The following is a 14,992-nucleotide window of genomic DNA, read 5'->3' as shown; positions in this document are numbered from 1 at the left end:
TCGGAAGCAATTTTGGGTGGAGTCGGAGTCGGTTTCAATGTACCGACTCCGACTCCTTCATAAATGGCAAATGTATATTAACTAGTAATAACACATCTACTGTAGTAAAATGGTAGCACAAGGCATTTCATCACCACCACGTGAATCCAGAGCTTGGAAAAGTTACTTTTTTAAACTACAACTCCCATCAGCACCAGGGATTGGGCTCGTGGGAGTTTAGTTCAAAAAAGTAACTTTTCCAAGCTCTGGATTCACGTGGTGGTGATGAAATGCCTTGTGCTACCATTTTACTACAGTAGATGTGTTATTACTAGTTAATATACATTTGCCATTTATGAAGGAGTCAGAGTCGGACAGTAGAAAAATAGAGGAGTCGGAGTTGAAGGTCTGGTGTACCGACTCCACATCCCTGGTTCCATCAGCGCAAGGATTTCTCCTTCTGCAATGGAATGTTCCCCCCCTCTCCTCCCCCCGTGCACCACCTAAATTTGTTCCACAGAAGATTTGGAGATGGTACCAGGTGAGGGGGGAAAGTCCCATTGCACTCATGCTATTATTTAGTTTGAATACCATCCACTGATAGTATTTTAGCCTTTTAGACTGAGATGCTCTCTTGCCATGTGTAGATAAGGGCACTTGGCCCAACAAGTCAGTAGTCTCAATTCCTAGGAGCCACCAATTCAAATTGTGGATACTTATGAAGATCAAATAAGAGATGGATTGATTCCATAAACGAAGACACAGACCTGAACTTAGAAGATCTGAACAGGGTGGTTTATAACAGATGCTACTGGAGGTCGCTGATTCATAGGGTCGCCATAAGTCAAAATCAACTTGAAGGCGTATAACAACAATGAAACTCAGAATTACACATTATGGAAAGTGCATGCCTGTAGATGAAAACAGCAGCCCTACGTTTCTTCCTCCTCTGTTCCCTGTACCATCTAAGTAATTCATGATTTATGAAATGTCACCATGTTATGAGTTTCTACACCCTGCAACCAGCAGCCAGTGAAGTGTAGAGGGATAAGGAAAAAGAATGTGACGATGTTAAGTCACACATTTTATATTACTGGATATTACCAAAGAGAGGGAGAATGAGATTCAGGGCTGTTTCCTCCAGCATCAGCCACACATCATCTCTAACATCTAGTTCTGTCCTTTCCTGATAGTCTGTATCTTGCCTCCACAAGGGTACTGAGAATCCAGCATGCAAACTGAGTGTGCTCCTGCAAAATAAAACTTGCATTTCATCTGAGAGTTTAGTTTGAGCACAGAAATTGCACAAGATGCCCAATTAAGAACTGGGTGGCAACTGTGTTTTGGGGATGAAAAGGAAGTAATTCCACTGCCCAGATTGAAATCAACTGACTCTCTTTTCTATCAGAACAGTCCTTGCATATAGTAGAAAGCAGATGACCCTGGGAGAAAATGCTAGATAGACGAAAAAAATTCTCAGGAAGCCACCCTTGGCCATCAACACAGGCTGGTAAGTTGCACTGCAGAAAAGCTAAAAAAAGGCCCTTTTTACCTCCTGTACTAGCGGCTGCTGGAACAGAGGGATGAGGGGGTTCGTCCGTGGAATGTCTATATGGATCTGAAAGAGAATTTTTTAAAAAAATCAGAGAACGTTAAGGGCTGCCAACCTCATCTGCCCAACTGCACCACTAGAATATTTCTATGGCCCAAGCCAAAGTAAGACTATGACTAGAGATGATGAAACGATATTGGACAGCCAGTATGGTGGAGCAGTTAGAATGTCAGACTGGCATCTGGCAGACCAAGGTTTAAATTCCCGCTCGCCCATGAAGCTCACTAGGTGACCTTGGGCCAGTCACATTTCTCAGCCTAACCTACTTCACAGGGTTGTTGTGAAAATAAAATTAGGGAAGAAAGAACCATGTTTGTAGGCCACCTTGAGCTCCTTGGAGAAAAGGTGGGATATAAATGTAATAATAAAATAAACCCCAACAAGCTGTTTTGCTTCTCCTGCAGTAATAAAGGAGCACTGTAGCCTATCAGCCATAATTCTTTCAACACCACTTATGTTAAGAACACGAGGGAGAGCATCTGGAATGGGAGTAAACTTTGAGAGCAGAAGAGTTTTGGGGCAAGTTCAAATATTTCAGGAAATTTTCAAAGTATTTTCCTCTAGGATCTCTCGTCAGGTCAACAGTTAACATCTGCTCACTTCTGGCAGCAAACTCCATTCAGGCATTCTGCACGGCATCACCTGTTCTGTGCAGGATGGATCTGCCACAATAAGCGACAGAGCTACAGCTAAAAGCACAGAGGGACACTATTAGGGGAGTGTCTCAGCCACATGCCGTGGAACCCCAAAGTAGTCTGGGATGCTACATGACAGAAAAAAGCAGACAGCAGGAAGTAGGGGACTGGGTACCTGCCGGTATGTATCCTGATGGTGCTCCTCATTTCTGGAGTCATAATACTGCTCAATGAAACCAAAATACTCCTCTCGTTTGCGTTGCAAAGTCAGCTTCCTCCGCTCCATGTTGGCAGGGAGATAACCCTGTAGAAGAAAAGCCTGTCAAAGCAAGAGTCTTTTCCTCTGCTGTGCTCAAAATACCTATCTGTTCTTTCTACACACACCCTTGAAAGTAGTTTGCAGGAGAAGTGTTCTAATCAGGACTGCAGGATTTAGTAAAAGAAAAGCTGGAGTCTCCTAAGAAATGCACAAAAAGTAAAAGCTGAGCAAAGCACTTCCTTCCATCCAAGTGCCACTTCCAAGTGGAGGAAGAAGCAGCACCTGCCAAAAGTCTTCCTTGCACTCTTAGCTGTCTTGCTCTGAATCCAGCAACCTTACTTTCAACAATCATGCAGAGATCGCCTAGAAATTTTTTTGTGAAGCCAGACATCCCTCCCTCACTTTCTGCAGAGGCGGCTTTCTGGAATCTAAGCTTGCTTTTTCCAGGCATAACTAGAACAATGTACAAGCAGTTTATTTAGAAATAAATCTCAGTTGTTTTTATGCCTAGTTCTAAAATGTGTTCTCCTGTATTATGGGAGTGACACGTTACCCTCCAGTTAAGAATCCCAGGCAACTAAACCGAAGACAACCTGCAGAATTCAGCCAGGGCCTTGAATAACTGACATGTTTCCCTAGAGTCCTACTATGCCTTTTGTATGAATTCTAAAGACTGAAAATGTGCACAAGTTGCCCCAGTTTGGAGGAAGCGGCACTCACTGATAGAAGTCGCCACGTCACAGGCCGGACCTCTCTGGGGACCCCAGGCCAGCTGCATTTCCTCAATTCATCTGCAAACGGACAGCAGTTAGTTTATTCACACATGGTGTCTGGGCTGGCATTTCTGCACGAGGGAGAAAAGCAACTCCTATCTGCTTGGCAGATTCCAGGCCCACAAAAAGGGGTTTTTTTTTGCTGGATACACAGATTTCTATGGCAGTGGTGGCTATGATTCTGTTTTCTGTTTTTAATTGTATTTTTATCAGACATTTATGTAACTTACAATGCAATTCTACATTGGTCTACTCAGAAGTCAGTCCTATTTATTATAATGAGGCTTAACACGCAGATAAAGGGGTGTAGGATTGCAACCAAATGTTCTTAATACATAATATAAGCAGCACCAGGAAAGGCATTTTTAGAAATATTTTAAATCAATACAAAGCTGTACTGCTCCATGATTTAGGCCAGGGGTAACCAATGGGGGCCCCTCCTGAAGTTGTGGACAATACCTCCCATAATCCTTGACCACTGGCCACACTGTCTGCAGCTGATGGGAGTTGTACTCCACAACATCTGGAAGGCACCATGATGGCTTCCCAACTTAGACAGCGCTTACAGCATTACTAGCTGTCATGACATGGGTGCCACATTCATCCTATTCCTCCACTTTGGTTTCAACACAGAACTATTTCTAAACAAGAGAAAGGTACCAAATGGGGAGCAAACTCCTCTCCCTTCTGGTGGTACCCCTAAAACTAGAAGAACCTCAGGAGATTGTTGCCCGGACTCACCTAGATCTGTGTTGTGGCTAGACAGAAGCTGCCGGAATTTTTCCAAGCGAGTTTTCTCACGCACCGTCATGGGAGGAGCCCCTGAAGCATTTTGGTCAGAGATGCGAGCAACAAGCGGAATGATGGGTCGGAGTGGAAGGGATTGTTGTTTGTGGAGAGGGTTGCGCACACAGGCATCCTCTAAAATAGTTTAAAAAGGTCCATCAGGCCATGAGCATACTGGGCATCAGCAAGCACTCTCTGGAGCTTCCAGAATCCACTATCTTCTTCATGCACCCAACACTGTTGGTTCCAGGAAGGTCTCCACACCTTTAAACACATGCATAGCAGGGAAAGGCTCCACACCTGTGAATTTTCTCTCCCATCACGGAATGAGGGCAGACGTTTCCCCTGTTGAACTTTTTCCTGCCGTGCCAATATTAAAATGTACAACTACAACTTCAAAGAGCAGCGCAACTCATGCTCTCCTGCTGGACAAGATATTGAACTACAGTAGGGCCCTGCTTACCAGCGCTTCGCTTTCCGGCGTTCCGCTAATGCGGCGGCTTTGAATTAGGGGAAATTCCCCGTTTTAAAGCCAATTTTGCGCTTCTGCGTCATTTTCACGCGATGCGCCCCATTATACTCAATGGGTTCCACTTTACGGCGGCAGTCCAGAACGGAACCTGCCGTATAAGCGGGGCCCGCCTGTACTCTGCTTCACTTGCACATTGTACAGAACACAGGGAATCCCCGTGTAGAATTAATGTAATGTTAGGACATTCACTACAACTGGAAGCAGCACAGGAAAATAGTGACTCAGAAGAGCCTCGATCATTTGTACCATGCTAATAAACATGGTGGTGAAAAGGAAATGTCATATTATCATGAGCAGACATCACTCAGTGATTTACATGGATGGCTCTCAAACCACTTTTGCTGAACAATTACTGATTGAGGTCAAGATCATCTGGCCTGTTCTCCAGCAATGACCATGGCCAGGTTCTCACATTTCTCCTTCCACCATCTCTTCAGTCCTGTTGCTCCAATTTTCATGTTTCCCTTCCTTCTCTAGCATGCTGAACAGCAACCTCAACACATATAGGGGGAAGCAGAAAACCTTAAAGGCACTTTACAATCCCAAATCCCCCAAATCCCTTTTATACCCCTATGCCAAGTAGCCAGCCAGGTTCCAGCAGAGAAATGGAGGTGTGACATGGGCTCTGATGCCACCTGGTGGTGGTTCTGTGACAGGGAGGCTCATTTCTCAGAGGCAAACAGCAGAATATATTTCCCTTACTCCACTAGACCCATCAAAGAAAAAAAAAAAAAGACTAGTCTGGATCACCTAAATTATTTTGAGTGTGCCTTGTATGTCTGCTCAAAAGCTCCAAATCAAAGCTCTAGAGATTTCCCCCCCCCAAGCCTCCAGTTTGACCCAAAGTCCCCCTTTCAGACTGGTTTGTTATTAACTTATTCACAGAAAGCTTGCCCCAATCACCGCCCCCCAAAAGGATAATGCAAGGACTGTGACCAATAAGGAGATTGATTTGATAGGACACTAAGCTATTATCCCATGGAAGCATATCAGGTCTGTGCATACTATGCAAATGTACGTTTGTTGTAAAGTACACCAAGGTAACTTATAGTATTTGCTAAGGAAAGCAAAGTACCACTAGCTAAAGGAGGATCCCCCTGGATCAGACCAAGGATTTATCAAGTCCAGCATCCTACAGTCAACATTGACCATGGATGAGAGCTATGCAGATCCATAGAATTTGCATATTATCTACAATAATTTATTCTACTCCTGCTAAAACAAGGCAAAACAGGGAGCTACATAACACACTTAACTCAAGCCTTTGCCAGCTTTCGAGGTTTCAACAGGAATCAACCACACATATTCAAATCTATTTTTGTAGTCATGGGGGGGGATCTGCATTCCTCAGCTAGAATCCAATATTCTCAGGAAGTTCGATTCTGCACTTGACTCCAAATGTGACACCTGTGCAGACCTGTTGAACTCACCCAGCTTTGACAATATCATCTACTGTAAAAAACCAGGGATGTAGAGAGCAATAGGGTTCTTACCAGGTGCTCTGGACAGCTGGGCCTCACTATTGGACTTGATGACCTTACAATTGGTTGGTGCTTCACTCAGAGCTGCCTGGGGCCACTCAGGTTTCACACGCAGCCTGCTGTGGTTCTCCAGCACCTGTGCTGCTGTGGCCTTGGCCACCTTAGAGTTCAAAGTCTGGAAAGATGAGAAGTCCTCATCTTCATCATCCCCAATGTCCCAGGCATCACTGGTGTCACGGGCAAACTCATGAAAACTGCTGGCCTTCTTATTCTTCATGGGCAGTGCATTGATCTTGGAACGTTCCTTGATGAAGCTACAAAATAAAGGAAACTGGTGTGACTGCAGTGTAGTCAAACTCTGCATCTAGCCTTCCCCTGCCCACAGTATAATTTGCTTTATTTGATGTCATTTCCCCTCTGGGCCAAGCCCCTGCAGCCACTTCTCCATCCCATGATACATTCCTTTCTCCGCTGGTCATGGCAAGGAGAAGGAATGAAAAAGTCCCTCTATGCACTCTATGTCAAGTACAAAGTTCAAAGTCTGAACCAGAGCTTTGTAGTCTTGACACATGGGGCAGTGAGGATAAACATTCCTGCCAAAAGAAAAACTGCCAGCCAAGAGTATTGAGTGGCAAGCAAAACAAAGAAGGAGGAGACTGGATTCAGCTTCAATGAGCATGTCTGGAATCCTGAAAAACGGTAAAATAAAGGCATGCAACTTGAAAGTAACTACAAGAACATACTACTTTGTGATCAGGTCAATATGTATATAAAATATAGGTGTAATCAGGCTCCACTCTTCTCCCATAAGCTGCATTTGCTTTATCCTCAACTTAGTGAGTCAAAAGGTCCTGTGCCACAGAACCCAAGAGAAAGTTCATGTCCCAAGAAGAAACACAGAAAGCACATGAACTCCAACAAGGTTAAAGAGACCAAGAGTGGCACTCAGAACAAGAATGGAAATGTCTCAGTGCCACCTCAGAAAGCCTGATCAAGGATAGCACATTCAAGAGGCAAGCCAGACAAACACAATACAGAAAAACTAATGCAATTACTTGCATCTGTCTTCACTGAAGGGGGTCACTTGCACCCGAGTAGTCATGTTCATTAACTTCAATGGGTCTACTCTGAGTAGGACTAGCATTGATACAACCCACTCTTACGAATTTTATTTGCAAATATAACAAAAAGAAAAAAGAAAAACGTCATCAGCTAACTGACAATAAAAATATTCTATTAATCCAAAAGTAAACATATAGATTAATATAGGCAGTCCATATGTCCAAACAGGTATCTAAACAAGATTGATGATTATAAGCCATGCGTTCAAAGGTAGAATGGTCACTGAGATCTTCATACTACAGAGATACTTTATGAAAGTTTTACAGCTTTAAAAACATAACATATCTGGAGAACAGGATTTTAGTCAAGTTGGGAAGTAGTAGTAAATCAGCAGCACTAAAGGTATTTGCATAAGAGATTTGAATGAATTCAGGTGCAATACCACCAACCTACCTAGCTGATCACTAAAATCAACCAATCTAAAAGACATTATTATTTTGAAAATCACAACTATAGAAATCTAATGGACAGCAACAAAACAGCAACAGCAGCACTTAAAAAAAAACAGCTTCCAAGAGTTTGGTAAGTAGTCATTCTCCAAACAGAGGCAAGAACTGGCACTCTGGCTTCACAGGGGAGGGTATTCCAGAATCCAGGGGCCACAACAGAATAAGCTCTACTCCTAGTTAACAACAATCTAATGTCTGAAAGAGATAGCACCTGGAACAGGGCTTCACTGGCAGATTGCAAAGACCCCTCCTCCACCTCCTGAAATGGGTGGGTGTGGCACTCCCTAAAAGAGAAATTCAAGATCAAATACAGACTCTATCAATCTAGCAAATTCCCAAAAGTTTTAGTGAAGATGGTTATAGAAGTGGTCCCAATTCCCAAGATGTCCCTCCATCTTAATTGACAGTGACTAAGAAGAATCTATAGTGGACAAATATTTCCCAAGTTCTCTTATATTTTTATATACATCCTCTATCATCCAACCGATAATAGTCCCATTCACTGGGCTAGAGTGGCACTGATTTAAAGAAAAATAAGATAGCGATAATCAACAGTTGAAAAATACTACCAAATTGAAGCAGTATTAGTTGCATATTTATGAAATAATGTATTTATAACCTCCACGGAAACATGACGAGATCGACTCTTATTTTATGTTCAGCACAGGGGAAAGGCACACATCAGATTGATAACCTTTAGACTGCTACATTGCTTATATATAAAACAAGCAACACATAAACCATGATGGTTCTAAATAGCCTGGATAATAGCATTCAAGTTTTTGCCCTCCTTTGTTTCCCTGGAGAAATCCCCTCTAGAGAGTAAGGGATATCTCTTGCGATATAATGGCAACAATTGTGATGGGAATGCCTTCCTATAGTGACTTAATAGTGAAGCCAGCGGGTCATTATATGCCCACCACCACTCAGTGGCCAATAGTTGGGGGGATTGGGTTTGTGAAAGAAGCAAAAAGACAGGTAAACCTCAAACTGGTGCCTGGTGGAGAATTAATTGGTTCAAGTAGCATCCAATACATTTAAACAAAACATCCTCCACTGGGGCAATGATCACAAGTTCTCCTGTTATAAAAAATGCTTCCTCCTAGTTCAAACAGGACATCAAATAGTTTGTAATTCTTGAGCCCAAAGGCTATGTTTGAGCCAAACACTTGGGGCAGTATATTTAAGCCAATCAATTTCCCTTCCGGTTTACTTTTTGATGCTGCTCCCCCCTCTGTAAGCTCTTCTCTTTTTGCAATAGGTTTTGTGATCACCAATTTAAACTGAGGCCTTAGAGGCTGTTAATCCATAAAAGACAGCAAACTAAATGGACAGACAAATAAGCCTTCCCCTCAAGGCAAAAGGGCCACACTGTGCTGATGAATGCTAAAAGTCTGTCTTCTGAAGAAGAGATGGGAGACTACTTACTTTTTAGTAAGCCGGGGATCCAGTGGAGGATGTTGAGCTCCATAGACAGGTTGAATGCTGCAGGGGAAACAAGAAACTCGGTGATTTAGGAGAAACTACTCTAGCCTAATGACCCTCCGTGGCGCAGAGTGGTAAGCGGCGGTAAGGCAGCTGAAGCTCTGCTCACGGCCAGAGTTCGATTCCAACGGAAGGAGTAAGTTGAATCTCCAGTAAAAGGGGTCGAGGTCCACTCAGCCTTCCATCCATCCGTGGTTGGTAAAATGAGTACCCGCCATATGCTGGGGGGTAAAGAAAGGCCAGGGAAGGAACTGGCAATCCCACCCCATATATACAGTCTGCCTAGTAAACGTCGCAAGACGTCACCCTAAGAGTCGGAAACGACTCGCACTATAAGCACAGGGACACCTTTACCTTTTACTCTAGCCTCAGCAGTGAATGTATCAAGGGCCACACACAAACAACTTCAATAACTCCAAGTATTCAAAATCACACCGAGCTAAGAGGAGAAGAGATACTTCCCTTAGTGCCACTACAGCAACATTAATGTGCCACTGGTGCAAGTGCAAAGAAGGAATTATTAGTTTTATTGCACATACATCTTGCCTTTTCTCCAAAGAGCTCAAGGTGGCATATATGTTTCTCCCCCTCTCCATTTTATTGTCACAACACCCCTGTGAGGTAGGTTAGGCTAAGACACAGTGATTAGCCCAAGGTTACCCAGTGGACTTCATGGCTGAGTGGGGATTTGACCCTGGTCTCCGAGGTCATAGTCCAACACTCTAACCACTTTGCCACACTAGCTGGAAATAGCCCAGCGGTTAAGTGCAGTCAGCTTTTCCAACCCTAGCCACAACACCAACACTGGGAATTTTAGGGTTAGAATATGTAGTATCTCCAATTAATGTATGCATTTTGGTAAGAAAGTGGTGGTTGTTTTATACACCCCTGCTGTTCTTCCAGTGGGATCAAAACGGGCTTCCTAAACATTTAGAAAATCCAGTCATCCATTCTGTGGAGAAAAACCATCAGGAAAAAATGTTAACATTTCTTGCATCTGCTTCGGAAAGTTCTTTGGAATCATCAATATGGTTTTCAGTAGAGTAGCTAATTTTCTTTCACAAGTCAAACTATTCAGTAATCCAGATGGATTACTTCCTGTATTTTATCTGTATTCATCATTAGCTCTAATTAAACGCTGTCACTGTCATACAATATAACTTTCAGCAAACAACTTTTCCTCTCTGTGCTGCTCTTTCTTCTCTCACCCTTTAGTTCAGGGGTGGAGAACAGAGCAGTTGTTGGACTCCAGTTCCCATCAGCCCCACCCACCATGGCAACAATTAGAGATAATGCACATTGTAGTCCAGCAATAGCTGGAGGACTATAGATTCCCCATCCCTGCTTTAGTCCATTTTTAGTAGCTTAACACTGTATAGAAAACCAAAGATAACTCTAAAAATATATCTAAACCTACCAAGTTCTGCAATTCAGCCAATTTGATTTTTTTAAATTTATTACATTTATATCTCACCTTTCCTCCAAGGAGCTCAAGGCGTTCTACAAACATTTCTCCCCCTCTCCATTTGATCCTCACAACAACCCTGTGAGGTAGATTAGACCGAGAGAGACAGTGACTGGCCCATGATCACCCAGCGAGCATCATGGCCGAGCAGGGACTTGAGCCCTGGTCTCCCAGGTCCCAGTCTGACACTCTAACCACTTCTTCTTGGCGATCACTCATGACCGAGTAAGATTGTCTTCCAAAATATAGTCTTTAACAATGGATCCATCTGAATCTGTATCCACCACCGATGTACCAGACCATGACTAAGGGCTTCTGGATTTCACAGTCCTGCCCCCGTCGCCATTTGCCAATCACCATGTGACTTTTGTTATGGAGAACGCCTGTGCGTGAATTTGTTTTATGTGGGGAGATCGGTGCACCACGATCAACACACAATCTTGACAGAAAAAGGCTTTGATCCAATGGCATGGGTTCCATGACGATTGGAAGTCCTTGTTTTCCGATTCTGTCAATGACTAGTTGCATACACTGATGTGCCATTTAACTAGCATATCTATCAACCTTATAAATGTGACATCATGTAAACTATATCAACACGCACACAGAATCACAGAGCCCAACTAGTCATGGAAATTAATTAGCCTAGCTCTTTGAACTAGGACAGCATCCTGCATTCAACATCCTACACTTCAAAATATGTTAAAACACCTTACAGGAACAAAACAATGCTTTATGACAAAGCCGCCTAAGCATTTCAAGGAACAATTCCAATTAGCTGCAACAAGTGAGCCAAGTTACCCACTACACAGAAAAGCAACAACAAAGTTGACAATCCATCCTCCTAATTCCTTTCTTGGCAAGTGCAGAGAACACACATGACAAAGATTTCCTATTTCGATAAGCAGCTCTTTGACGTTTCCAGTGCCCTCTGACTCCAGCCAAAATATCTCCTGCATCATTCTTTGCAGACTTAATAGAGTTCAATTCACAGGACTACATGCAAGCTATATGCTTTTTCTTCTCAGCATGGATTACACTGCACACGGAGTGAACACATCACAACTTTCCTAGCACAGGCTAAGCAGAAATGTACAAATGGAAAACTGTAATAACAGTAAATTCAGATAATTCATTGACAACATGTACAGCACAATGTGAGTTGGAGGGAAGCTATGTGTAGGGGGGGGCTATAGGAATTGGCCCTCATTCTGATTACCTTGAAGCTACATGCGCTCCAGACCACAGAAACAGCAAGTGGAAAAGACATACATTACAGGCTATTTAAAGACAAAAGTGCATGCACACACCTCACTCCCTTTCCATTGACTTGTGATATCACAGCAACTTACTGACTGGCAGGCAACTTACACATAAGTGAATCAAGTTTAAGTTCATTGGTTAGGCTGCAGTTCAAGTTGGATCATTTGTTTTCCCAAAACCAGTTTACCTGGTTTAGTCAACTTTACTGTTTAAATTTGCTATAGATGGAAGCAACATCATGCTTTAGAGAAAGGCAGAAACATACATGCAAGCAGGATGTGGCAATGAGATAAGAAATCTAAGACAGTGAGGTGCTAGCGCACTTGTAGAGGCAACATTTGTCCTTGAGAAGAAAAAAAAAATAATGTACTGTATTCTTGAGAATACATTATATTACATTTAGCTGCAGTTTTCCCACACATCCAAACTATCCCAGCACAAGTTGGTGAAGTATGACAGGAGGAGAGCTACAGGGCATTAGAGGTGGAAACAGAGAACTAACCAGCCTGGCAGGATTCAAAGCCAGCTAAGCATTCCAGAGGCCTCACAGTGGTGAACTGTATTGAGACTGCAGGGTCAATATGAGGTTAGAGAGTATGAGTACAATATACTGCAGGGGTGAGCAGAAGATAAACTGGGATCTGCCAGTAGATCTGTGGGTGAGCTGAAGTAGATCAGCTAGGATTTCTGACTTCCAATTGTTTAACAATGGCAACAACAAAATGATCCCTGCATTATACTGCAGAAATGAAGAAAGCGGGGGTGCGGGGGTAACCAGGCATGGGTTTTTGTGTGGAAGGAATGCAAGCTCAGCTCAGTTTGATACTCCAAACAAACTCTTCAGTTCAGAGTTCTTCAATTCTAAGTGTATGCTTTTTGCACTTAGTTCTCTTTGGTGGATCTCAGTCTCCTAGTAAAAAAATTTAGATCCTGAAAGCCTGACCTCTAATGCAACATCCAAACGAATTATACAGCCTTTATCCCAACCCCTTCACTCCATGTTTTGGGGCTTCTCTCACTTTCTTCAGGGGCACATACTGCTGATTACATTAACAGGGAACAGTTCTCTCTCAACCTCCTTTAGGGTGGTCAAATAATTGTGTAGAGTTTCCTCACACTCTCAAGTACATTCTTAATGAGCGAGGAGGGGAATCTTATCAGAGTTCAAGTATATATATTTCAAGCATATATTAGGGAGGAAAGTAATTCCCATATAATTAAAAGTATAAGAGTATGGTCCTGCACATGGGTGGAGTAAGAAACATCACTCCTATGTTGAAAGTAGTTCATCCCATGCGGACCCTGTCCAACAACAGCCACAGACTTTTGCCAATAGCGTTCCCAAATAATACAATTATTTTGGGGGTGGGAGGAGAGAAACTTTTTTTATTGGCTATTAGGTATGTCTGCCTTTGGCTTTTGAAGAGCTTTAGATTTTATTGACTGTATGAGTTTTTATCTACGATTCTTGTTTTAAATTTCTGTAATTTTTAAAAATCTGTTTTAAGTTGCCTAGAGACTGCTTGGTATTAGGCGACTAACAAATGAAATAAATTCAATTTATAGTATGTACATAAGAACTGGATCAGACCAAACTCCTATCTAGTCCTGCATTCTATTCAGGGTGGTCAATCAGATGTTGACGGGGAGCACAAGGCGAGATGTACTCTTGAACTTGTGTTCCCAAGCAACTGGAATAGGAGGTATATTGCCTCCAATGCTGATGGCAATATATAGCCATCATTGATAGCCTTATTCTCCACTGATAGTTTTATCCTTTATAAAAGGATACACATATCCCATGGCTGAATTATGAAAGAAACAAAGAGGGGGCTTTTATAAAATCCACAACCTCCTACCTCTGACTTTCCCCAATTTGGGCCAAATCATGCCCCCACCCCCCTTACCATTCTAAAAGCAAACAGATAAGAGGGAACCTTATGATTTAAGCACAGCAAGCTCCCACTTCAGCTTGGGGTGGGGAGTGCCAAGAAATCTGACGTTGCTTCCTTAAAAAAAAAGGCTCAGGGAATTGAAGGCTTCTGTTTTCATGTTTACAAAGCCAGCCTTGTGTCCCGAAGTTCTTCAGAGAACTTTCTGCTTATAACAAGGAAAAGGTTATCAGCTGCTGTTTTTACAATAGGCCTAATTAGTTGGTGTTTGTTTTTCAAAGCATGGCTTATTCTCTTGGCGATCTGGCTTTCGATTTAACTCTTATTGGAGTGTTCAGTGCCAATAAGCACTACCCTAAGTAAGATAACAGACGTACACCTATTAAGTTATGCTAATGAAGAAGTGAGTTCTGCTCCTGGGCAAAGTAGCAACCCAGTGCACCTGTCCACTGAGCAACCTTGGCTGGCTCCTACGACAAATGGCCCAGGAGAGGAGATGACGGGGGCACCGATGATTGCAGTAGTCCCCCAGGGCAGGCTAAGGAAGGTGGAAGCCCAGCAAGTACTTGCCCCATGACCGCCTGCCAGGCGAAGGGCCCATCTCGCCGATCCGGCTAGTAATGTCCTTCAGACTGCAGGTGCTGCTGACAAACGGAGCCAGCAGCCGTAGCAGCGGAGAGGGATCGTGCCATGACCCCAATCCCGAGCGTCACCTCACAGGCACCAGGAGATCCCACTTCAGTCCTGCTCCTCTTGTCCTCCTCCCTCTAGATGGGGGCTGCTAATCGGCTGCAGAAAGAGAGGCATGCACCCTCACGCGCATCTCTCAAAAAGGAATGGCGGCGAGAATCACCCGCTAAAACCGGAACCGCTAATCGGCGCCTGCCTTGGTGTGGAATGACTGATTAGTCGGCATCAATACCAGAGACAGACCAATCCTCATTCAGTCACTCACCTGCCCGGCAGCTTCGCGCTCCGCTTCCAAAACTGCTTGCTGCTTTCAGCAGCCATGGCTGGGGCAGAGGCCAAACACCCCGCCGGCTCAGGGAGCGAGGGAACGAGCCGGAGCGGTGGGGCCCAAAGCCTCCGGCCGAGGCCGCTTCACCTCCTCCTTCCAGGGACCCCTTTGCCAGCCCTCAGCACCGCCATCTTGGATTCGGGCTGGCAGAGTCCAGCCATTGGTTACCTGATCGAGAGCTTCCCACTCTGGCCAATCCAGAATCAGGTTCCTAAAGAAACGTGAGCACAAAAAGAAATAA

General features: G+C 43.7%; 1 protein-coding gene across 3 annotated transcripts in view; it reads right to left on the bottom strand.

The window, feature by feature from the left end:
• Positions 1-14,992, bottom strand: part of TBC1D22B (TBC1 domain family member 22B) — a 57,706-nt gene extending 42,714 nt beyond the window's left edge. The window contains exons 1-8 of one of the 3 annotated variants that reach the window (XM_061632470.1): positions 14,689-14,992; positions 9,057-9,113; positions 7,840-7,912; positions 6,070-6,371; positions 4,000-4,179; positions 3,206-3,276; positions 2,402-2,530; positions 1,532-1,597 (exon numbers count right to left, since the gene is read on the bottom strand). In XM_061632470.1, the coding sequence (XP_061488454.1) occupies positions 1,532-1,597; positions 2,402-2,530; positions 3,206-3,276; positions 4,000-4,179; positions 6,070-6,371; positions 7,840-7,912; positions 9,057-9,099 (864 nt within the window). In that variant the 5' untranslated portion in view covers positions 9,100-9,113; positions 14,689-14,992. Of the gene's footprint in view, positions 1-1,531; positions 1,598-2,401; positions 2,531-3,205; positions 3,277-3,999; positions 4,180-6,069; positions 6,372-7,112; positions 7,238-7,839; positions 7,913-9,056; positions 9,114-14,688 lie in introns of those variants that run through there. The other 2 variants (XM_061632471.1, XM_061632472.1) reach the window with 2 other exon arrangements.

This window comes from Rhineura floridana, chromosome 6 (genome assembly GCF_030035675.1).
Source record: "Rhineura floridana isolate rRhiFlo1 chromosome 6, rRhiFlo1.hap2, whole genome shotgun sequence".
Taxonomy (NCBI): Eukaryota; Metazoa; Chordata; class Lepidosauria; order Squamata; family Rhineuridae; genus Rhineura; species Rhineura floridana.
This window is presented reverse-complemented; position numbering and strand designations above follow the sequence as displayed.